The sequence below is a fragment of the Mus caroli genome, chromosome 17 (assembly GCF_900094665.2).
Source record: "Mus caroli chromosome 17, CAROLI_EIJ_v1.1, whole genome shotgun sequence".
Classification (NCBI taxonomy): domain Eukaryota; kingdom Metazoa; phylum Chordata; class Mammalia; order Rodentia; family Muridae; genus Mus; species Mus caroli.
Window position 1 is genome coordinate 4,622,608 of NC_034586.1, and position 25,404 is coordinate 4,648,011.

General features: G+C 45.0%; 1 protein-coding gene and 1 long non-coding RNA gene across 3 annotated transcripts in view; one reads left to right on the forward strand and one right to left on the reverse strand.

Moving 5' to 3' along the window:
* Positions 1-543: 543 nt before the first annotated feature.
* Positions 544-17,582, reverse strand: LOC115029707. Its single transcript, XR_003835256.1, has 3 exons — positions 17,320-17,582; positions 11,411-12,282; positions 544-700 (listed from the first exon to the last, which is right to left on the reverse strand). It is a non-coding gene; the product is annotated as an uncharacterized LOC115029707 (long non-coding RNA).
* Positions 17,583-17,694: 112 nt separating this feature from the next.
* Positions 17,695-25,404, forward strand: part of Map3k4 (mitogen-activated protein kinase kinase kinase 4) — an 88,337-nt gene continuing 80,627 nt past the window's right edge. For both annotated transcript variants that reach the window (XM_021186229.1, XM_021186230.1), the window contains exon 1: positions 17,695-17,994. In XM_021186229.1, the coding sequence (XP_021041888.1) occupies positions 17,864-17,994 (131 nt within the window). In that variant the 5' untranslated portion in view covers positions 17,695-17,863. The remainder of the gene's footprint in view (positions 17,995-25,404) is intronic.

The window sequence follows — 25,404 nt, forward strand, 5'->3', positions numbered from 1 at the left end:
TTCCCTCTCAGCCTCTCCTTTGGATGGGACGACATGTGTGGTGGTGCATTCTCCTGCCTTGCCCAGCCCTCAAGTCATGCCCTGTTGATCAGAGTTGTGCATTCACCCACACGGGAACAGATCCAAAGTCTGGCTGGAGACTTAGGTGCTAAACGTACACTTGGGCCCAGTCAGTGATCGCTGTTGGGATTAGGGATTAGTAAACGCTGGGGTGGCCGCTGAATGTCAAGGCCATTCAGTTCGACCCTGGCGTAGGCTGGTGATCTGCCTTCTGGCTCAGGCTGCCTTTCCGTCCCACTTGGGCCCTATGAGGAGCCCCACTCTCCCTGGTGTTTAGGAGCATGCCTCCACCCCTTGAAGCCAAAAGGGTTTGTGTGGAAAAGCATCACCACCAAGCACACAGAAGCGCATGCTGCTCGGGCAAAACCCATTCTCCCATCCCAATCTCTCAAACATGGACACTTTCCAGATCATTGGCTTGAGAGGGGTGATTAAGACTACAACCGCAGGACAAATATGACGTCACATAAAGGTTAGGCTTCACACTGTGATATTTATAGAGTCAGATCTCATCTTGGCATGGAGACTAGAGAGCCAGTGGACCAACAACACTCCGCCGAGTTCAGATGGATGATCCCATGTAAATCATTTCTCTCTCTTCTTACCCGTTTCTCCCTGTGGCCATCGGATCATCACCAGCCTGTGATAAAAGATGTTGTGTGAATAAAAATGTAACGATCACACAGGGCAACATTTTAGTTTGCTACCAGAGTCAGCCAAGCTCAGACACTGGAAAGAGAGAACACGAATATGACAGCACCGGGAAAAAAACGAAACCATCATTTGCTTGTGTGTATGTTAGCAGCCTATGAATGCCAAACTTGATAGCATGCATTTGTGAGCCCCTGGCACACATTAGTGTTATCACCTGTGAACTCTGATTCCTGAACTGTATAAGGCTCTGGGACAACTGAGCCCATTTCACGGAGGCTCAGTTTGTACTGAGGCAGCAAGGTTGTCTCCTTTCAGGGCATTTTGCCTTTTGCAGAGCAGATGGGAATGAACGCAGGCAATACAGAGACATTTGATGATGAACTATCCCAGGGGGAGCGAAAGTCAGCCCATCTGTCTGCACACACAGAGTTCTAACTGCTCAGCTCTGTCTTTCCTAATTGATATTGCCAGATATGTTTAGTTGAAATCATTTGGTTAGCACCTGCCACACACACTCTCATAATTTCCAAGTCACATGAGTAAGGTTTTCCTTCCTTCCTTCTCTTTCATCCACTGTGAGCTTCCAAAGCTCAGAAGTTCTGTCTTTCCCACCCGTCCCTCGCCAGGCAGTGAGTGGCCAGCTCACAAAGAGAGCTTTTAGAGCATAGTGAGCAGGTTTGTAACATTGCAACACATTAGTCTCCAAAGGGGATTTTCTCTTTTAAAGTTGATTGAAGCACAGTGTGCAGGGTTGTGATCTGACTTAGCAGCTTAGCTCACATGCCAACTCTGATGCTATTATCTATGCCTTGATTAAGCAACATGACCTCTGAGCTCAGCCCTGACCTGCACTACTGGAGTGATGTTACTGCATCGCAGGTATCCTCAGAGGCTGACCAGATGGAGAGGATGTGAAGCTCCCAGGACAAAGTGGTACCCAGGGACTTCACACGTGCTAGAGGAGGAGTGAGGGCTGTGGAATCTGACCTGGAAGTTCATAGAAATCACACCACACTGTGCCTGGTACAAAGTGAATGGTAGACAACTTGTTATTGTTAACAGAAGGCAATTACTGTTGGGGTTATCATTCAAAGGGCATAGCCAATAAAGATGTTTAAACCCACTCCACTGCTGTGGGGGTTAGGGGGAGCAAGAAAATGAAAAGGAACTCGGGATGAGGAAATTTATGTAATTTGGGTTTCCTGGCAACCATGGCAATAGAAACAACTGCAATGTTTCACATAATTATCAATTTCAGTCATAATTAGTCAACTGGAGCTGTGCTGTCCTGTGTGGGAACCAGACGTCATATGTAGCTATCACACATTTGAAATGGCATGGACCAGACTCAAAACATGCTGAATAAATAAAACATTCTGGTTTTGTAAATATAGTATAAAAATCAAAATGTCATTAATAATTTTGTAATATTGATTACACATTGAACTTGTGGTATTTTTAGTCATTTTGACTAACCAAAAGATATGGATAAAATTAATTTCACTCATCTACTTTATCTATTTAGTTTGGTTCTGTCTCAAGATTTTATTGCTGTGAAGAGACACCATGACCAAGACAACTCTTATAAAGAAAAACACTTAACTGGGGCTGGCTTACAGTTTCAGAGGTTTAGTCCATTATCATCATAGCAGGAAGCATGGTAGCCAGGAGGCAGCCATGGTGCTGTAGAAGGAGCTGAGGGTTCTACATCTTAACCTGAAGGCAGCCTGGAGGAGGCTCTCTTTTGTACTGGGTGGAGCTCAAGCACTAGGAGTCCTCAAAGCCAGCTTACTCAGTGACACACTTCTTCTAACATGGCCACACTTATTCTAACAAGGCCACCGCCACACCTCCTAAAAATGCCACCCTCTGTGGGTCAAGCACTCAAATCCATGAGTCTATGAGGACCAAATCTATTCAAACCACCACAAGTTCCTAGAAAAACATTGTAATTCTAGAAAAATATTCTTTCATTATTATTTTATGATGGATATAGTGGGACATGCCTTTAATGTTAAAACTTGGGAGGCAGAGGCAAGCCCATCTCTGTAAGTTTAAGGGCAGCCTGTTCTACACAGCGAGTTCCAGGACAGCAAGTATTACAAAGGGAGAGTCTGTTTCACACACAACCAATTTATTTATTTATTTATTTATTTAGTGTTTGAGAGGGGAAGGGGGAGGGAGAGGGAAAGAGAATATAGATGATTGTGTATCACTACCTACATGTGGAGTTCAGAGGACAATTTTCAGAAGTTAGCTCTGTTCTTCCACCTTGCTGACTAAAGGTGTCTGTCTTATGTCTTTCCTGCTGCAGTTATAAGCTAGGGGTCTAGGAACTCCTAGCTGATTCTCTTGTCTCCAACTCCCATCTTCCTGGAAGAGTGTGCTGAGATTCTCGATGCATGCAGCTTTTCTTTCTCTGTTTTAAATATGGGCTCAGGTGACAGAACTCAGATTGTCAGGCTCTAGAGACAAGCACTTTCACTCACTGTGCCAGTTTACTGGTCTTAACATTTTTAAATATCCATGTGGGGGCTGGAGAGACAACTCAACACAGAATAGTACTGGCTGCTCTTGCAGAGGATCTGAGTTCTGTTCTCTGCACCTACATGACAGCTCACAACTCTCTAACTCTGGAGTTCCAATTCCTCTCTGGGCTTCTAGAACATGTCGTATGCCAACATACATTCAGACAAAACACACATACACATTGTTATGGTTTGTACATGCTCAGCCCAGGGAGTGGCCCTGTTGGAGTAGGTATGGCCTTGTTGGAGTAGGTGTGTCACTGTGGGGTATGGGCTTTAATACCCTTGTCCAAGATGACTGGAAGCCAGTCTTCTCCTAGCAGCCTTCAGATGAAGATGTAGAACTCTCAGTTCTGCCTGCACCATGCCTGCCCGGATGCTGCCATGCTTCTGCCTTAATGATAATGGACTGAACCTCTGACCCTTTATGCCAGCCCCAATTAAATGTTGTCCTTATAAGAGTTGCCTTGGTTGTGGTGTCTGTTCACAGCAGTAAAACCCTAACTAAGACACACATAAAGTAATAGATCCAACATTTTATTCTAAATGTCCACATAGCTCACATTGGGGTAGAGGAGGGGAAGAAGCCTTCTCTGAGACAGTTTCAGTGTTATGGCTGTCTTTGTTTGTTTTGTTTTGTTTTTGGGGTTTTTTTTGTTTGTTTGTTTTTTTCAAGACAGGGTTTCTCTGTGTAGCCCTGGCTGTCCTGGAACTCACTTTGTAGACCAGGCTGGCCTCGAACTCAGAAATCTGCCTGCCTCTGCCTCCCAAGTGCTGGGATTAAAGGCGTGCGCCACCACGCCCGGCTTCAACTTTATTCTTACTCCAGGTCAGCACCCTGGGTTTCATGGCTCACTTTGCCCCACCCATGCTTATTATGTATAACACTGGGGGGGGGGGCTTTTTTCCTCATTAAATGAATTTATATTATTTATGTTTTTATATCCTTACATATGACATATTCATAATTATGCACTAGCATAACAGAAATGATTAGCTGGTATAAATAATAGAACTGTATTGATATATAATGTAAGTATCAGCTGTTATATATGAATATATTATTCCATATATTACTTATAAGAGTGGCATTGGATGACCAATGTCTTCACCAACATTTCCAGGGCAGTTTGCTAAGTATCTGGGTAAGAGAGAAGAAATAATAACAGTAGTTGCTACCACTTCTTGGATGCTAGCTATAGTCACCAATAGAATCACCAACCTTTGGATGCTGTCTGGTGTACCAGGTATAATACTGACTTCTTTACATGTATTGAGCCTTGTATGATTGCTCATACATTGAACCAGAAACTCCGACTAGCAGACACTAAGATATAAGAAGATCTGTCTTCTCTTCTCTGCATCTTTGGTGGTACCTGCAACTTGTAGCGGGGGGTGGTGGGGGGCCAGCAAACAAGATGGAAGATCTAGCACGGGTTGATATAGAATGTGTCTGTCTTCTCACTGCCTTGATGTTCAGCTGTCCTGCGCTTCTCTTCAGTGTTGACAGCGCCCATGAATTTGAAAGTCTGTGCACATTGTCATCTGAAGGCTGACTGTGATTTACAGCTGTAGGCAGGACACAGCATGAGTTCTGGAGAGAGCTGTGTGCTGGGATCGTCTCTCCTGATCTTCCTGTGGTACTTCTAGAACAACTCAAACTGTAGTTTTTCCTGTGGCTAAAAACTACCTTGAAATGCTCAAGAACTTGGCAGAAACACATTACATCTTATCTTAGACCTGATTTTATTACATATATATATAATATATATATATATGTATATATATGTAATAAAATAGGAAAAAATTATAAGCTATAAATTTGCAAAATGAAGTAAGGAAAGCTGGTACTCTTACCCACAGCCCTCTCCTCCCAGCTGAGGCTAAGAGAAAAAAACCATGGGATTTGGGAAAAGGTTTAATCCTCAATATGAATAGAGCTATGAGTTTAAAAAAAAAAAAAAAGGGGGGGAACTGACCACATGTCCTGCTCTAAACATAAATTACCAGAGGGGTCTAGAACATCCTGACTTGACTTTGGGGTTCAAGAGTAGAGAACATAGAAAATTGTGATAAGTTGTTGAGAGATGATGGTATGGTTTGAATCTGAAATGTCACCTCAGGCTCATGTCCCCGACTGGAGGCACTATTTTGGCAGGATGTTGGAATCTGTAGGAGGTGGGGTCTGAGCACTGGAAGTAGGCTATTTGTAGCTATCCTTAGATTGTTATGACTTAGATAATTATGTCTATACCACAGACTCCTGTTGTCACAAATGCTTCCATATCTGCCTTGATATGATAGATTATGCTATCTGAAATCCAAAATCAAAATTAACTTGTGGTATTTCTGGTAAGTATTTCTCTTACAGTGATATAAAAATAATTAATCAGAAATGGAGGGAGTTGGGCTGGAGAGATGGCTCAGCGGTTAAGAGCACTGAATACTCTTCCAGAGGTCCTGAGTTCAATTCCCAGCAACCACATGGTAGCTCACAACCATCTGTAACGGGATCTGATGCCCTCTTCTGGGGTATCTAAAGACAGATATAGTGTACTCATATACATAAAATAAATAAATAAATCTTTAAAAATAAAGTGGAGGGAATTAGTATAAATCTAAGTGTGTGTATGCTACTGTACAGGACACCAGGACACAATGGGACTCCATCTTCACCAAAACTGGGCACAATGGATGCTCTCAATATCTTGCCTTCCCCTCCCCCCCCCCAAAAAAAAAGGCTTCCATCTTGGGCTGATGGCGGTTGTTCTCAGCCTCAAGTTGTCACACATTGGCCATGGGTACAGCAGGGAGTCATCATCTCTGCAAATCATCCATTAGGCTATGCTTATAGAAGCCTGGGCTAGTCTGAGGCTGCTCCACTCGGGAGAAATGACCCCTTAGGGATGCAGGTTAAATAGCTGTATGTTCAACATGGCTGATCCTGTAAACAGTGGTCTGCACGGAGCATTTAAATACCAGGTTTCTAGGATTCAAGACATTCCTTCCATGTCTTACTCAACTCAAAACATGTACAAAGCCAGGCCTGGTTGCACACACTTGTAAAGCCAGCACTCGGGAGGCTGAGGCAGGAGGATTGCTATGAGTGTGACAGAAGCTTGGGTCATAAAGTGAATTCTTGGCAAGCTATGGTATGAGAACCTGTCTCAAAATATCAAATGAAACTAAGCCACAGGCAAGAGCAAGGGAGGTGGAATTGCTCTTCTTTCTGTAACATGAGGTTAGGGGAAAAAGGAGCTAGTAGAACAGAGAGTTACTGTTGGCTGCACAAACAGGCCAGGACCACAAAGCAAATGCTTCTAGTAGACCTGAGGCCTTTGCCAGGCAACAGGCGACAGGGTGCTCTGTTGGACTCTAAGAAAGGAAACCTGCAGAGATAAAGAGTTTTGGATGTTAAGCTTTTTGATTGCCCTGATTATCATTAATAGATGGCTGTCTCAGATTTCCAAAGAACCACTTTTCTGTAGTTAATGGGGGCATAAAAATACAGTATGTTCTTAGTAATTTCAGGAGACCCAGGGGACCCGGGACCCTCTTGTGATGAAAGATCTCTGATTTTGTTGGCAAGAATTTACAGCTTGAAAGATACCATATTGATTCATTGAGACAAACCTCGGCCATCTCAGTAAAAATCACAGATGCTAAGAACCTTAAAGCCTGGGAGAAATGAGGGCTCTCGTGGCCCTGACATGGCAGTTTCTAACATGTGAAGACGCGGGACGTTTTAAGGATCCATTTCCATCAGCCCTTAAAGGATGCTGCTCATACCTACATGATTGTGACTCATTTTAATTCGTTAATGCTGAAGTGGCTTCTTTCAGGGCTTTGATTTTTTAAGAGAATACTTACATAGAATTATGAAAAGGGTATTGATAATGTCAGAGCTGGCTTGTGTCGGCCTCCTTCTGGAATGTTAAGACTTCACAATCACTCCTGTCTCTGTCTGAGCTCCTGGAGGGCTAAATAGAAACTGACTATATGATTCAAAGCAAGAGCAGAGCTCATGGTCTAAGCCCTGGGCATTATCCAGGGCTGCTGTGACCTTCCCTGTGCTACTTGTAAGAGAGAATGCAAAGAAAATGAGATTGCTTACCTAACCCCCATGGCCTCGAAAACAAACAGACAAAAACAAAACAAAACAAAACAAACAAAACAAAACATCCCACCCCACCCCTCCCCCCAACCCAACTGAAGGGTATGAAAACTGGTGTTTTGAAAAGAAAAAAGAAAAAGATTAGCCGCCTGGTGAAGCTGAGGACCTTGTCATGGAGCAGGGGACTGGAGCTGGATCCTCATGGATGAAGAACTTGGCCACACATATTTCAGAAGCCACTGACTGAGGCTATCTCTAAGCGTGCCTACTTATCTCCTGCTCTGACCTTTCCCTCCGTGACCAGCACACAGCCATGCGTTCAGCAAGTGAGCAACAGACATCTGGAAAGTGAGGTTGTGAAACATCCTCACAGAAATAAAGAGGGGAGGTGCACACATCATAATCGGTAGTATTCATGAACGTGTATTTTTAAATTCATCTAAATATCCCTGTGTGCATGTTTAAGATGAAGCAAGAGAATCCTAATGGCTCCCTGTCTTGTGCTCTCACGTTGGCAATGGGTTCGTTTTGTGGATACTATGGAATCAACCCAGGGCCTTACACTAAACATCACTGTACCCTGTGCCACAACTGCACCTCAGACAATGTTCTTTCTTACACACCGCATGTATGTATGTATGTATGTATGTATGTATGTATGTATGTATACAATAACTGATCCTATTGTAAAGCACCCAAAAGGCACGTCCATAAAGGGAGAGGGCTGCTTTGCAAGCTGCTTTCAAGAAGAATCGGCTATTATTATTACTAGGAGATGAGGTCACTGATTTAAAGGCCTGATAGCGATGGGCAGCTGACTCTGGTCCCTGACCATGCACAGGAAGGGATTTAGCTCTGTGAACACGTGTGCAGGGACATGACAGAACGGGTGACTGGGCTCCCTGTGGGACTCAGACTAAGGAAGGAAACATGGGCAAAGCGGGTACTGTATTAGAAAGCAGGGACTGTCTTCCCAGGGATGTGTCACTTCTAGTTTCATAGATTAACAGCAGCTATTACTTCACGTTAGAGGCACCTAGGCTTCTTGTTTTCCAAAAGGAAAAGGGAGTAAACCCAGAACCCAAGCGGAGGAATCTGCTCAGCCTCCCACACAACTGTGCTCCTGTGGCCCAGGCATCCTGCCAGCTCATAAACAACGATGACCTCCTCTGATAGGCTCGCAGGCCTGGCAGGCAGCAGGGGACCTGGGGAAGTTTTGTCTGAAACACTGGGTAATACCAGACACCCTTGGCTCATGTGACCCTGAGCACCCAGAGGGAGTGGTGGGGATGAACGGGAGTTTGCTAAGGGAGAGAAAACTTCACCTCTAGCCTGAGATCTTGGTGTGCAAGGGGCTGGGACTCCGGGGCATCATCCTGGGTGGACATCCTCTCTCTAGGGAACCCTGTCACTCTGGAATCACCTAAATCTGCCCGCTTGCTGTGACAGTTTGCATTATACTGAACTTCTACAATTAAAATGGAGTCTAACGTGGGGGCAGTTAGGGATCTACAATTAAAATGGAGTCTAACGTGGGGGCAGTTAGGGATCCAAGTGCAGTCAGGCTTTGGAGAGTCTTCAGTGTCTAATCTTCACCCAGATCTCCACCTGGTCACTCAGAATATTTGAGTCGCCCTTCCTCTTTCTTAGTGATATCTTTGAGATCTCAGCTTAATGAGATCTTTTTGTCTTGCCCAAATGTCACCTGGAGCCAGCCTCCCCCAAGGGATCTTTCCCTCTCTCTTACATTTGAACAGTTGTGGTCCACTGACTGCTGCGACGGATTATGCCCAACTTAACTCCACCAGGACCAGGATTAGACACCAAGGACTAGGAGAAAGGCTGAGGGCTAACATGACACTACTCTCTGCTGTGCATGTGGCTGCAGATGTTTCTAGTGCATGCATACACACATTGTTGCATAGTATTTATATAGCAGGCTTCGATCCGACATTGGTAGATAATCATTTGCTTTTTATAAAATGTATGGTATGCATTTACTAAGTATGTCTACATTTATGATGTGCTTAGGAAATTGTTACGCACACGCTTAGAATATATAAAGGCAACAGAAGGAATTGATTTGTCCTGTAGAAGCCTCAGTCATGCTCAGGTTTACTGGTTCCTGATGGGACCCAATGAGCTATGTGTCCATGGAGACTTGTGAGAGCTGTGCTTAGGGCTAGACTTCCAACTTTATAAGGTCTAAAGAGGGGTTTCATCTCACCTGCCTCTTGCTCTCTTTATCCTGAGTCTCTTCCAGTGCTGGATCCTGTGAGAGTTCATGTCATGGGTGAGTTGGTATGCCAGTGTTGCTGAGTCATGGTACCCAGATACATGGTCAAGAGTTATTTAGGACACATATGAAAAAAATTTTTTAAAATGAGATTGACATTAGAATTGGTGGGTTTGGAGTAAAGCAAATTGATGTCTTCCATTGTGTTTCTAGAGGTGCTGGGGGAAATCATCCTGGTACAAGAAGCTCAGGCTAGAACAAGAAAGAGAGCCTCCACCCGACCCCTGAGGATGAGGGGAGTCTCTGGACAGTCTGTCTCCTGCCTGGGGCTGTAGCACCAAGTCTTCCCTGGTCTTTAGCCTGCCAGCCCACTTTAAAGATTTTAAATTTGCCAGCCTCTCTGTCATTACATAAACACATTCCATCAAGTCATCTCTTTCTGTATGTCTTCTTACATGTGACTGGCTATTTCTCTGGATAGCTATGACTTAGTAGCTCCCGTAACAACCAAACTCAGCTCCTCCATGCAAAGTACCCAAGAACGCTGTACTGTGCAGTAGCTGTCTTTCAGTATGCACATGAGGTTGGAGTTTATCAGTCCAAAGAGCCCTCACCAGTTCGGGTTCCTAGTCTGCAGCTCCTGAGACTGTGAGACTGTGTCGCCCACCACCACCACCACCACCCCCGCCACCACCTCTGCCAGGGACTGTGTGGGCCCTGGAACCAGCACCTACAGAACACTGGGCTATTTTTACTATACGACCCTAATTCATCTCAAACTGTTAAACTGCTTTGGTTTGGAGTACTGTAAAAAGCCCCTCAAATAAATAAAAACCAACCCTCTGGCCAGGAGTTTGCAGTTCAAGAGAAAATTTCTAATTTGGAGCAGCAGCAGCACCACAGTGAGCCACAGTCCTGGGTTGCACAGTGTTACTCTAACACACACACATAGTGTTACCCTAACACATACACATAGTGTTACTCTAACACACACACATAGTGTTACCCTAACACACACACATAGTGTTACCCTAACACACACACATAGTGTTACCCTAACACACACACATAGTGTTACCCTAACACACACACACATAGTGTTACCCTAACAAACACACATAGTGTTACCCTAACACACACACATAGTGTTACCCTAACACACACACATAGTGTTACCCTAACACACAAGGCTTTCCTGGAACCTCAGAATGTGGCCATATTTAGAAGGAAGGTTGTTGCAGATGTAATTAGCTTAGATGATGTCATCCTGGAAGAGGGTGGACCCTTAATCCAGTCTGACTGGTGTCCTTTGGGACAGACACAGAGGGAAGGTGTCCATGTGGAAGCAGGGGCAGAGCGTGGCATTATGAAGTTGGAATGCGAAGGAGCGGCTATCAGAAAGCAGGGGAGGGGTGTGGACTCAGGATGTGCTCAAGAATCCCCAAAACGGAAGCCACCCTTCTCCTATTTTGATTTTAATCCTTCTGGCCTTCAGAACTGTGAAAGAATGAATGTCTATTGACTTAAGCCACCCAGATTGTGGCATTTTGCCCAGACTGTCCTAGTAAACTAGCATGTGTACCCATGGTAAGCAGGTCAGTGGTTGGACATAATAAACACAGCCGTCTCCAGACACGGGACAACTGACAATGCAGGCAGACAGATGGGACAGCATCCATTGTGAACCAACACTGTCACCAAAACTCACCATGGAAAAGTCTGCACTTACAGAGCAGGGAGGAACCTTCCATAAGGGCCGGTACTTAGCCATCTAGGCGCTGAAATCGCCAACCTCATCAACCCACACACTTTGCTTACCTCAGGCTCTGAGCGCGTGATCAAGGAACACTCATGGACAATGGTGCCTAGGCTGACCTTCTCTCGGAAGGTTCAGATCTTTAATGGTGATTCTCAACCCTGGCAGGACATGGGACTGCCTGAGAAGTGCTTGCAACCTATGGATGGAGACTATGTGTCAGACCAGGTAGATAAAGACGGAGAGGGAGCAAGAGGGGCTAGCATCCAATTTTCTTCAAACCTTTGCTTAGGATTCTGAGGATTCAGAAGGAGGAATCTTTTGGTCCTTTGCTTACTTGATAAACTGCTTGTTGGCCTCTTTTAATGATCTCTGTGCCAACTCAATGTGAGTATAGTTTTGTAGTGAGACATGGGCACCTTCACAGTGACCCCCGTACTGTGCTTTGACTGCATTTGCACACGCATCCACCCAGGCAAGAGGGATTCCGTTTCATGTGACATTGTTGGTCTGCTATACTCCCCATTTCTAGAGATGTTGTTCTTAGAGGGCCATTCCCAGCTTCCTGCTGCTCACACCCCATTTCCCAGGGCAGCTGGTGCTTCTCCTATCCTCTATATGAGCCCCAGGGTTCTCCAATAAAAGCCACAGACCACGTCAGCAGCTGAGGACAGCAACATAGATCGTCTCAGTTTTGGAAGCAAGACGGGGAAACAAAGGCCCCTGAGGAGCCAGCTGTCCATGAAGGTTCTGTGGGACACTCCTGCTTGGTCTCTTTCTTAGCTTCTAGTGTTTACCACTGAAGCTCACGGGTGCTTCAGTTCAGCCTGTGTCCTGTGGTCATGTTGTCTTTCTCCTGTGCTTGGTGTCTTTCTGCATCTCCAGTCTCTTCTGAGAAGAACGCTGCTTTCCAAATTCAGTGCCGAGAAGTACACTATAGACGTAGAATGTAGAAGTATTGGAAGCATTAAAATGAGCCACACCGTGGCTCTTTCAAAGCAACAGAATAACCAAATGCCATCACCATCACCACCACCACCACCATCATCATCAATAACAACAACAAAATGGGGCCAATTAGGTTGAAAGAGGTGCCCACCCAACCCAGTATGATTTTATCTTAATATAGTTACATCTCCAGAGGTCAGGTTTCCAACTGCAGTCCCATTCCCAGCTACCAGGATTATAGCTTTATTATAATGTAAATGTTTGTGTATCACCCAAAATCCATGTGACATATTAAGAGGTAAAACCTCTGAGTGGTAAGTTCTGAGGCCAGAGCCTTCACAAATGATGCCAGTGACCCTATAAAGGAGCTGAGAGAGGGGCCAGGGATATAGCTCAATTGGTAGGGTGCTTTGCCTAATGTGTATGAGGCCTTTGGTTCCATCCCAGCACCATATGAACCTGGCATGGTGGCAGATACCTGCCATTCTAGCATTTGAAAAGTGAAGGCAGGAAGGTCATGAGTTCAAAGACACCCTTGATCCACTGGACTCTAGGAACCAAGTTGGGTTGGCACTGAGGGGCCTAGCCACCCTTTACCTTCCTTCCTTCTTTCCTGCCATGCAAGGGTACAGGGTCCCTTCCCTACAGAGGAAGTGATGTTTGAGATGCAATCGTGAAGACAGATACCAGATTCTCTACTCTCACGGAACCTGCCAGAACCTTGATCTCAGACATCTTGGCTTTCATAACATGAACAGTGTGAATTTATACTATTTACAAGCCACCCTAATTCAGAGCGGCACCTATAGATTACTGAGATAGACTTCTACATCTCTCTTTGAGGGACGCATTCAGCAAAACCAAGATGACCACATCTCTGATAGTTAATCATTAATGCCAACTTAACTGAATTGGAATCACTAGGAGACACATCCCTGGACATGTCTACAAGGGAGTTTCCAGGAAAGACTCACCCTGAATGTTGCTAGCACTGTTCCAAAGGCTGTTAACCCAGACTGAAGAAAATGAAGAAAGGAGCTGAGCTGAGCTCCAGTACCCATCTCTCTTCCTCCGACTACTGATGCAGCGTGACCGTACCCTTTCAAACTGTGACCCAGGATAAGCCCTTCCTTCCTGCTACTGTTAGGGCTTTGTCATAAGAAAGAATAACCCATGTGCTTAGTTAGCCTAGCTATCTTTGACTAATGCATCACATCCCTGTCTCAAGTTAACGATCTCAAATCTTTCTTTGTTACTTAGAACTACTCCAGTTAGCTTTTAAAGAAGAGTTGTTCATTCGATAGTTTTATGTGTATGCTTGTTTACCTGCATGAGCTTATATGGTGTATACCTGCATGAGTTTTTATGCACCACATACACATAGGAGCCTGGGAAGGCCAGAAGAGAGCTTTGGATCATGTGGAAGTAAAGTGATAGGTAGTTATAAGCTATCATGCGGGTGAACCCGGGTCCTTGTGCCCTAATCACTCAGCCATTTCTGCAGTCCCCAACCTTTGTTTTCTAAAGCATGCAACTTTAATCCTAGTTAATGAGGTTATAAACTCCGTTTATACTTTGGACAGAGACTCATGTCTCACACAAAGGATAGTTTGTGTTCTGGTGGAGAGATTACAAAAATAAACACATCTCTTCTCAGATAAACAACAACAAACAAAACCACAAAAATAACGAAAAAAATATAAACCCAAACAAACAAAAACAGAAGAGGTTCTATCCAACTTCCCACCATTCGGAAGTATGACTCTTAGTGTTATAAGGACTATTTAAAAAGTCAAGTAAATATTTTCTACATGCACCCAGATTTTGAGTGTTTTAGTAGTAGGTAGATATATAAATCAATCTCTCTCTCCCTCTCTCCCTCCCTCTCCCCCCCTCTCCCTCTCTCCCTCTCCCACTGAGTCTGCCTTTCACTGAGCACCGAAGTGAATGTGAGCCAGCATCCTGTACAAGGAGCAGAGTAGAAGTCTGTACTCTTCTTGCCTCTGCAGAATGAGCAGAGCTGTAAGAAGCCACTAGGAGTAGAGAGGGTCATGGCTTCTAAGGTCTCTAAAAGGTCACACAGGAGGCTGGCTGGCAGAGCTCACAGATACCATCAGGAATGGAGAAAGTTATTTTAAGTATAATGCATCACATGCTAACAATGATGTTAAAATGCACAGCTTTGAAGCAACAGTACATTTTTATGTAGTTTGACACAAACTTCTTTTTGGATAATTTTGAAAACTTTTGGCTAGTATATCACTGTAGATAGGAGTCTAATGTGCTACCATCATGTTCCCTCCCCCATTTCCCTGTTCTGTGAGCATGTGTGTTTAGTATATTCACACAGATACAATAGTTTGAGAGTTCACAAGCATGATGACATGTGGCCACAGGCTTGTTAACATTTTTAGGAAAGCAGAAATGTTTAAGACATGTATGCAACTGGTGTGTGTGTGCATCACAACTGGACTTGAACTTTCGGGTTATAAAAGGCGCAGCTGTAATGCACCATAGCCTAAACTAGATTCCTAATAGAATTTTGACTTTTGGTTTTAGATTGATTTTTAAGTTACATGTATCTGTGTTTGGCTATATGTACATGTAAGTAAGTGTAGGTGGTGTCTGCCGGACTCTAGACTGGAATACCCGGAGCTAGAGGTACAGGCATTTGTGAGAGGTCTCACATGGGTGCTGGGATCAGAACTCAGGTCCCCAGCAAGACTGGTTTGCACTCTCAACCCCCAAGCCATCATTAAAAATTAAAAATTAGGAGCCGGGTGTGGTGGTGCACACCTTTAATCCCAGCACTCGGGAGGCAGAGGCAGGTGGATTTCTGAGTTTGAGGCCAGCCTGGTCTACAGAGTGAGTTCCAGGACAGCCAGAGCTATACAGAGAAACCCTGACTCAAAACAACAACAACAACAACAACAAGCAACAGAGGCTATGTGAATTCAATCTCGAAGATATAGGGAAAGGATTTTCATAGACTCTGATGACACTATTGTTAAGAACATCTGATAAATGGTAATTTTAATCTATAGGTGGAAATCTAAATAACACTAGGAGTAGCTAGTGTAGCAACAACACACAACCCAATGAATGTTCCCTGTCTCTTCTGTGGGCTCTTCAGGTGGACAGAGGAACCCGAGGAAAGCAAGAGCTGAGCCACAAACTAACTCTCTCTCTCTCTCTGAGCCACAAACTAACTCTCTCTCTCTCTCTCTCTTTCTTCCCTTCTTCCCTTCTTCCTTTCTTCCTATCTATGCAATTTTTATTAAATTTCTAGGATCTTCCCAAAAGAAAAAAATTCAAAGAAACAACCATATCATGATACTTATTACACATTCTAGATAAAGAACACTAACTCTGTGAAGAAGTGTCAGGAACAGTGGGTATCTGAGAGCACATTAAATTCTAGGGGTGTTACTAAGAAAGAGAGAGATGGTGTGGATGTGGGCCTACAGCAAAATAACAATTACTTTGGAGTTTGCTTTTTCAGGTTCACAGAATCCTCAGTTACCCGTCAGTCTCCAGTGATCAAGGGCATCTTCCAGCATGGCTCTGCGAGGTAGGCCCTTCTTCAAAGAACCTTTACATCTTGTTGCATGCAGGAAGGTAGGCCAGTGGCTCCTTCTGAAGCCATTTAAGAGTGAAGTTAGCAAGGTGACCATTTGCCATGTTCTAAGGTGGCTTGTCTTCAACGTCTCCATAACAGTATTTGCTAGGTTCCTACCATGTGTTAAGCCCTGGGCTCCTGACACTTGGTGACTGGGTGAAACGTAAGTCCAAAGAATGGTTTCTGCTCCGAAGGAGCCAACAGTCTAGAGGTAAAGAAATGTTCTGAGAGTAAGGGGAGGATGCTGAGGTCTCTGCCCTGGAACCCTGGAGGAATGGGGACCCTGGAGGCACCGGAGAGTGCTGCTGAGAAAGACCATTGTGAATCAGCTAGTCTACCTGTGTATGTTGAGGCAAAAAGGCCCTGCACACAAACCGAGTTAGTATCAAGTAATCTAGGTCTCTATGCACATTGATTGAGTGGTACGATGAGACGATGTAAATTTCTTTAGTTCCTTTTAAAATATGTGGTACCCAGTAGACAATGAAGGATAAAAAATGTCATGGCTCTTCCTGAGGCTGATTTGTGTTCAGTGTTTTATGAGTGGGAAGCAGTGTGCCCATTGGCTCATTTCCTGGCAGCAGTCAAGAGGCTTCCATATCAACTCTCCTCATATGCAATTTAAGGAGGGCTCAGGTTAGCCCAGTGTAGAGGGAGACGAAATAATCAGAATTACAGAGAGATGGGAAACACTCTGCAGAGCTCTCAGTGAAAATGAATGGGTCTTTAAAATTATGTCGCTTTTACTAGGATAGACTGAGTTCATTTCCTTTGAATGCTTGGTTTTGCTTTGTTCTCTCTCTCTATTAGGCAACTTCTCACGGCTGCTTCCTTAGTGTCTCCCGAAGTCCTAATGCAATATGTGCACTGAATAGTTTGTTGACTGACTGCATGTTGTTGAATTAATGAAAGGGATGTCAACTCAGAAATCCAGCACTGGCAGACAGTATAGATAATGTAGTCTACTGTAACAACGGCAAGAGTGTGCTCTTTAATTACAGAGACATTTCTGTAACACAGCTGACTTCAGAGTATCTTTATCTTGCTTAGCTCTTAAATCTTACCTTGAAAATTTCTCTTTCAGTCAGTTAAAAAAGCCATTTGTTCAAAATTTATATCTCTACATAGCAAAGCTAAAGAATCATTTTTTTAAAAAATCAAAACATTAAAATAAGTGGAAACATACATATTTGATTCTGAATACTATTTCTGAACTGAATCTGGATTTCAGAAGGCATGATTGCAACTCAAAGGCTGTGAAGCCGCGCAAGCTAAGAAGAAAGACTGAAAGATGCTCTGCTATTTCAATTCTTTTAATAACTTCAAATCTTTACAACTTCTTTATCCCTTCCTTTCTCCTTCAGTGTAGCAACTGTGCAAGTTTCTGAAAAAGCACTTTCTAACCTTGGGATCCTGGGTGAGGACGGCGTCCTCTGCTGCCTGATTGGTGTGTCACTCTGATGGTCTGAGTCTGCAGAAGGCCCACACTTCCATGTCAGAGCTGTGGGCGTCTGGGTGACATCATCCTTATTCCGAAAGGCAGAATCCAGTGTCGCTGAGACCTTGGGCTGCAGTTTATGAAGCATTCCTGCTCGCCCAGACAACCCTACCTCTCCAAATGTCTCCTGTGCCCTTAGCCTCAGGACCTCCCGAGGCCACCCGCGGCCACCCAGTGACACTTGCTTTACCACTGGCCAGTGCGCTCCTCCCTCCCGCCTCGCCCCGCCCAGGCGGACTCAGCCGCCCGCCGAGGCGTGTCCCTCGCTGCCCGCCGTAGCCGAGCGTTCGGCCGGCCGCCGTTCCCAAGATGGCCGCTGCGCGCACGGCTCCTGCGGCGGGCTAGAGGCGGAGGCGGAGTCGAGTCACTCCCTCACCCCGCGGCTCCTGGTCTTCCCGCACCAGGCTGCAGCTGACGACCCGCCGCGGTCATGCGAAGCTTGGTGCACGGATGAGAGACGCCATCGCCGAGCCGGTGCCCCCTCCCGCCCTCGCCGACACCCCTGCAGCCGCCATGGAGGAGCTGCGGCCAGCACCGCCGCCACAGCCCGAGCCGGATCCGGAGTGCTGCCCAGCGGCGAGGTGAGTGCACGGCTGCAGCTGCAGCTCGGAGGGAGCAGGGTGGCGCGTGAAGGGGGCGTGGGGTCCTCGGCTGCGCGCCAGGTGGGCGCGGAGCATCCGGACCTCCGGTGGCGGGAGGGGCGCGGTGCAGCGCGGAGCCCGGTGCTCCGCTTCCGCGCGACCCCTGCCCGGGCTCGGAGGCCAAGCTCCCGAGCGACCCCGGCCTTTGCAGTAGTGCTCCCGGGGGCCCTGCTGCAGACAGCCTCAGCTTGCCCCGGACTGCCGCTCAGGCTCGGATCTGTGATCGGATGGAAGGAAGGTGGTCCATCTTTCTCCTTTTTCCAGGAAAAGAGAGGCGTCGTGCCTCTCGGCAGTTCCTTGCTCCTTCGGCCCTTTGCAGCGCGCCTCCCAGCCTTCTGTCCCCAGGGCGAAGCTTCACGTAACTGCAGACAAGGTTCCTTGCCCGAGATCCTTTTACTGTCTTCTAGCAACAGCCTGATGCAGTGTTGCGCACGAAAATAGCTAAGGGTTAATGTGTGAAACTTTGCTACCGCAGGAAGCTCCAAGATGGAACTTTGTTACCCAGAGTATCTGTTGCATTCTGCTCCACAGAAGCTCTGTTAACGACTACGAAGAGTCTCAAGTTTTAATTGGGAGGGTAAACTCACGGTGTCCTGATTTTGTGTTTAAATGCCAATCCTTTGCATCCCAGGATAAGCTTTGGCTGCCTCCTGTCCCCTATAGTGAAAACACTCCCACAACTCCTCCTGGCTTAAGGTCTCGCTCTATAACCTCAGGAAGAAGGCAGTTAAATAGCTTTGCTTTTTCCTGCTTGAAGAAATAGCAAATTTATAGTTGTAGCGAGACCCGAACACGGGAGCCATTCACATCCTTGCTTGTCACCACTGGGTTGCCCGAGAGGAATTTTACTTTTCCAAAGCCGTGAGAGCTATTGCATTATGTTCTTAATTTCAAGATAGTTCTGTGACCTCTTATGGGGCATTTTCTTTAAAGAATAGTACAGGGTGCTATTAGACTTTTTTTTCAGAAAGTTCATAATTTTCTTAATGTATTAAGCTGATGAGCAATTTTTACTCCTTTAATCGTTATTTTAGAAATAATAAATGTGAGTCCTTACTTAATGCTAAAAATGTTTTATCACTTAGCCATTACTTTTGTTAATCCATTTAATCTTTATAACAGTCTTATGAGTTAATTCTGCTATTCATCTCCTTTATGTAAGAGGAAACTGAGGCAAAAGGTAAATAGCATATATAAAGATTAACAGCTTGTAATGAACAAAAGTCTGGCTGCCCAGTTTGTGCCTTAATTATCACGAGGAAGAGGGATGATTTCATACCCACAGACCCGACATTATAATCCTATGTAACTGTTCTCGGGGAGAAAATGGACTTGAGCGGTGGTAGGCAGAGGGATAAAAATCTGCTATCAAAACGCTGCTTTCCTATTGATAAACAGCCTTGCCTTCCAGCCAGGAGCCTGTCTCTTTGTTATAATAAAAATAGGTCAGGATAATGGGCTTCATCCAACTTTATGTGAACAGCAGTGTACAGAACAAGGAGATCTTTGAAGTATTTTTCTTAGCAACATTGCAGTTAATTTTACAATAGCAAATGTGTAGAGCAGATTTTTTTTTTTTTTTTTTTTTTTTTTTTTGGGTGAAGCTGCTGCTTTGCCTTTTTGCTGCAGTAATGGACACTGCCTCCTCTTCAGTAGGCAGGGGTGACCTCTGGCACTATTACTGTACATCTGTGGTAAGCGATGTTGCAGGAAGCTCCAGCTGTTTATGTGCGGTCCACATTCCTACCTATTCACAAGAGGCTCACACATTGCCGCATACATCCCCAGTCTGCTCAGTGCCCCCCCCCCCCCAAACACGCCAGCGACCACTAATGTGTTACCTAGCATTTCCAGGTGGCTCTCTGGCAGACCAGAATAAAGCTGTTGATGTTGTTGTTCCTCGGCTGTGCGTGTGTGTCATTGATCACGCAGGCTGTGCTCGCGCACAGGTCTTCCGTAGGAGTCAGGCCCGTACTTGTTGGCCCCGAAAGCTGTATGGCAAGCGCACCGTGGCAGATGCCAGCACCCAGGATGTCTGCTGTGGGTGCGCTTCACTCCTGACAGTGAGTTATGCAATGATGGAAGAACAGAAAACAGATTGCCAGCTGACGAGGCTCTGTCATAGCTGTGGCTCATATTGTCCACCTTGGGTACTTGGGATCCCTAGTTTTGGTAGAGAACTTATGACGGTGGTTACAGTTGTTCTTAGTGAGTAAACGTTTGGATAAACATTCTTACTTCCTTTTCAAGCATCTGGGTCACGTTCGAGGATCCTGATGTTGCTGAGGAGCACTATTAGAATTAATTTGAAGCAACTTGACCCTTGTTTTTATTTTTATTTATTTATTTATTTGATTTGTGCATTTAACAAACACCAGTAAATTTGATACTAAGTCTGATACAGTGCTCCTGCCTTTTGCAGCCTTTGCTTTAAGATAGTTATGTTAAATATGGTCTCGTTGTTCTCATCCACTGACCTTCTGAGTACAGTGTCAGTAAATCTCATTATACCCTTTTCTAACCAGCGGCCTTGTTACTAACTCTGTGTAGTGTTGCTCTTCTAAGTTTATTTGTGAAAATGGGTTTCGTTTCTTTAAAAGCGTTTGAGCATCCTTACTTCTGGGCACTCTAATCTCTCTGCTATCTCAAATCCCCACCTTGAGCCTGAATCTCCACCTGAGCTCATTTGTTTCTGTCTTGACTCAGGCTGTCACCTATTTCTAATCTGGTGAAGCTCCAGACAGTTTTGTATCCGATGCGTCTTTACCGGAACCACTCCAGCTGTAGGTGCTTTTGCAGGGGCAGCTGGAGGCAGAGGAGCAGCCAACTGGCAGCAGTGCCTCCAGCATGGGCAGAAACTCTCAACTCTGTTCTGGCGTGGATGTGACTTGACTCTCCCTGGTTCCTTTAATTGTCACTTCGTGAGGTCACTTTATTTCCTTCCTGTGTATCCTCTTGATGCTTTGACAATCTTGTTCTGAAACTCTCCTGGAAGATGGGGGTACACAGTCTTGCGTATGATGGCTAGATGGCATTAACAGCTTCCTGCTGGCCAGTTCCTCATTCCTTGAGGGTTATCTGTTCATAGCCGGCTCCCGGCTCCAGCCTCCCATTAGACCAGGTGGCATGGGTTCTGCTGAAGGACTTAATGTTGTTTACAAGTCAGCAGGCCATTGGAAATAGTTTTATTAAGGGGAAAATGGAAGCAATGTCAGGAGAGGAGTTTGACTCACAGTTCTTTGTCTTTCTAGGCTAGTACCACGTTGGCGATGAGCAAATTCAGGTGCCAGGCCTCCACTTCTTGGGTCCAGTGGCTCTGTGTAATTCTCGTCCATAGAAAACCCCACTATATATATATATATATATATATATATATATATATGTATATGTGTGTGTATATATCTATATGTGTGTATGTATGTGTGTGTGTGTGTGTGTATATATATATATATATATATATATATATATATATNTATATATATATATATATATATATATATATATATATATGGGGGGGCTGGTTTCAAAGGACTGCATAGTTAATGCCAACATACTAAGGAGTAGGCTTTCCCATCTTGGGCACAGCCATTGCTTCTGCTATAAGAGGCAAGGGTCTTTCCTTTTTCTTGACTTTATAGGGCCACTTTGCCCAGCTCTCATCACAGATTCCCCTCCGTTGGGTTACACAATTTGATTTTACTCTTTAGTCTCGCCTTAATTAGATTATGGCAGCCCCTGGTTTATTTATTTATTTATTTATTTATTTTTGTTTTAATTTGGGGTGTAGTATGTCCTTACACTTATTAGGAAACCCTCGGTGGTAGGGTAGGTATTTTTCCTCTCTTTGTAATTCCCCTGTCTCCCACAAAGAGCCCTTTGGAATAGTTTCTGACAAGGTGTGGTAAGGAAGTCAGTACTTGGTGCCTTCTTAGATGCCTTTTGTATGTTCTATTCATAAAAGATCCTGATGATATGTGGTTTTTCTGGATTTAAGTGCACATTTTAAAAGTTAATTAGAATTCTGTAGCTATTAAAAACCACGTTATTAAAGAGCGTGCAGTGACATGGGAAGTGCACACAGTGCAGGGCTTTTTGGTGGGGCTTGACTATTTTTAGAAAGATCCCCAAATACCTCTGCTGTCTGCTGTGCCTTCCATTGAGCTCAGCATAGGAAATGGGCTACCAGCAGGATTTGTAAAGGACAAGTTCCCAGTGGTTCCTCCTCCCTGCCTCCAGCTGCAGGAACCCATCTGCCCCGCCCCTTTCACACAGAGCTCTGCCTGTAGGAATGGACCCCATCCCAGACAGTGGCCTTGGACCTTTTTGCTAAGGCTTGTCACATCAGATCCAGGGAAAGGAAACTCTCAGTTTGATAATTGAAATGCATTATCCAAAGTCAAGCTGAGAGCTAACTCCTAAAAGCTGAGGCCAGCCAGCCCCAGAGAGGTTGTTTGGTCCCAGATGGTGATGTGAACTCTAGAGACAAGTGGAGGCTTCGAGAGGCTTTGGAGAGTTCTCTTTCTGCCTAGTTGATCTTTCCCTTCCCCTTGGGTTTGACCTGTAACATTCTCTCTCTCTCTCTCTCTCTCTCTTTCTTTCTCTTTCTCTCTCTCTCTTCCTCCCTCCCCTTTCTCCTTTCTTTCTCTCTCTCTCTTTTTTAATATGATGTATGTGTTTATGTGGTCTGTGCTTGTGTGAATGCATGCACCTGTGGAGGTCAGAGGTCAATGCTGAGTACCTTCTATTGCTCCCCACTGTAGGTTTTGGGACAAAGTCTCTCATAGAACCTGAAATTCACCATTTGGACTAGATTGGCTGGCCAGTGAGCTCCCTGTATCTTCCTATCTTTCCCCACCCCGACCCCAGCTCTGGGATCACAGACGTCCGTCATGCCTGGCCTTTATGTGGGTACCGGAGAGCTGAACACAACAAGCACTTCACTCACTGAACCATCTCCTCAGCCCCCAAATATTCGCAAAACTGTAAATCTGCTTAGGCATCTTAAAATCCTAATACATAGCATAATCACATTTTAAAAACCACACGCACAGAGAAAGCATTGGAAACATAACCAGTTTTTTTCTAAAGCTTTTCATAATGAGCATGTTATAGCTATTTTTAAATAATACATAATTATAGGACCTAAATCTGTGTGTGTGTGTGTGTGTGTGTGTGTGAGAGAGAGAGAGAGAGAGAGAGAGAGAGAGCGCGCGCGAGCATGTGTGCTTGCATGCATGTGCATGTAGTGTGTGCACATGTGTGCAGGGGCATGTACCATGCATGCTCATACAAAGAATAGAGGAGAATATCAGACACCTTCCCCCCACTCTCCCTCCTGCTCTTCCTTTTTTTGTTTTTTTTTTTGTTTGTTTGTTTGTTTTGTTTGTTTGTTTTGAGACAATCTCTTACTGAATCTACAGTTCAGCATTTTGGCCTGGGCGGCCATCTGACAGGCCCCCTGGATCTGCCTGTTTCTGCTCCATAGCTCACAGGCTGGGGTAGTAGGAGTGTGTAGTTATTCCTGTCTCTCACATGGTGCTGGAGATCCGACCTCAGGTCCTCTTGGCTTCATAGCCAACACTCCCAGTCACTGATCCCTCTCTCTAGCCTGAGTTCTTTAAAAAAAAAGTGTCACTTGTATACATGTGTATGTACATATGTGTCTTAAGAGTGTCTGCTGCTTGTGTGCAGTTACCTGTGTGGACCAAGACGTGGTGTTGGAGCTCAATGGTCCTGGGGTTAGAATCGGTTCTGAGGCACCTGACGTGCAGCTCTCAAGTTCCTAATTACTCCACTTACTAAAGTCTCCTTATTTTGAATTGTTACTAAAAATTGAAATTTATGAGTTTCTGTGTACCATATGAAGCAAATATTGTTACCAAATCTTAAACAAACTTATATTTTACTAACTTTTAGTGTGAGTTACTTGGGGTGATTAAAGCGAGCTGGATTTCTTTAACCATTTAGTTCATCTTTTTTTTTTTTTTTTTTTTTTTTCGAGACAGGGTTTCTCTGTAGCCCTGGCTGTCCTGGAACTCACTCTGTAGACCAGGCTGGCCTCGAACTCAGAAATCCGCTTGCCTCTGCCTCCCGAATGCTGGGATTAAAGGCGTGCGCCACCATGCCTGGCTCATATACTTAGTTTTTGCTGCAATAAAGAATTACGCACTTACTCATCCAAGTCTTAGGGCTGGTCAGCCTTTAATATGCATCTTATCTAAGTTCCCAGCCATGGAGAGTTTGGAGGAGGAGGGACTTGGAAAGATGCGAGCTGTGCCTCTCAGTGCAGAGATACGAAGGAACCATGTACAGAGACTGCGGTTGCATCCGGTTACAACTTAGGGCCAGGTCCACAGATTCTTGCTTCTCTCTCCAGTTATTACCCTGAACCCAAGGGGCTCTTTAGCTCTCAGACTCACATGCTGAGCTTCAGCTCAACACCGGAGCAGCTCCTTGGCCATTACAGCATGCTCTGTGTTCCAGATCAGTTAGGCTTGCTTTCTGGGATCAACTAGAAGATTCTTTTTTTTTTTTAAATCTTTTTTTTTATTAGATATTTTCTTTATTTACATTTCAAATGTTATCCCCTTTCCTGGTTTCCACTCCAAAAACACCCTATCCCCTCCCACCCCTACCCCTGCTCACCAACCTACCCACTCCTGCATCCTGGCCCTGGCCTTCCCCTATACTGGGGCATAGAGCCTTCATACAACCAAGGGCCTCTCCTCCCATTGATGTCTAACTAGGCCATCCATCCTCTGCTACATATGCAGCTGGAGCCATGAGTCCCACCATGTGTTTTCTTTGGTTGGTGGTTTAGTCCCAGGGAGCTCTTGGGGTACTGGTTAGTTCATATTGTTGTTCCTCCTATTGGGCTGCAAACCCCTTCAGCTCCTTGGGTCCTTTCTCTAGCTCCTCCATTGGGGACCCTGTGCTCTGTCCAATGGATGGCGGTGAGCATCCACTTCTGTATTTGTCAGGCACTAGCAGAGCCTCTCAGGAGACAGCTATATCAGGCTCCTGTCAGCAAGCACTTGTTGGCATCCACAGTAGTGTTTGGTGGTTGTATATGGGATGGATCCCCAGGTGGGGCTGTCTCTGGATAGTCATTCCTTCTGTCTCTGCTCCACATTTTGTCTCTGTAACTCCTTCCATGGGTATTTTGTTCTCCCTTCTAAGAAGGATTGAAGTATCCACACTTTGATCTTCCTTCTTGAGTTTCATGTGTTTTGGGAATTGTATTTGGGTATTCCGAGCTTCTGGGCTAATATCCACTTATCAGTGAGTACATACCATGTGGGTTCTTTTGTGATATGGGTTACTACACTCAGGTTGATATCCTCCAGATAC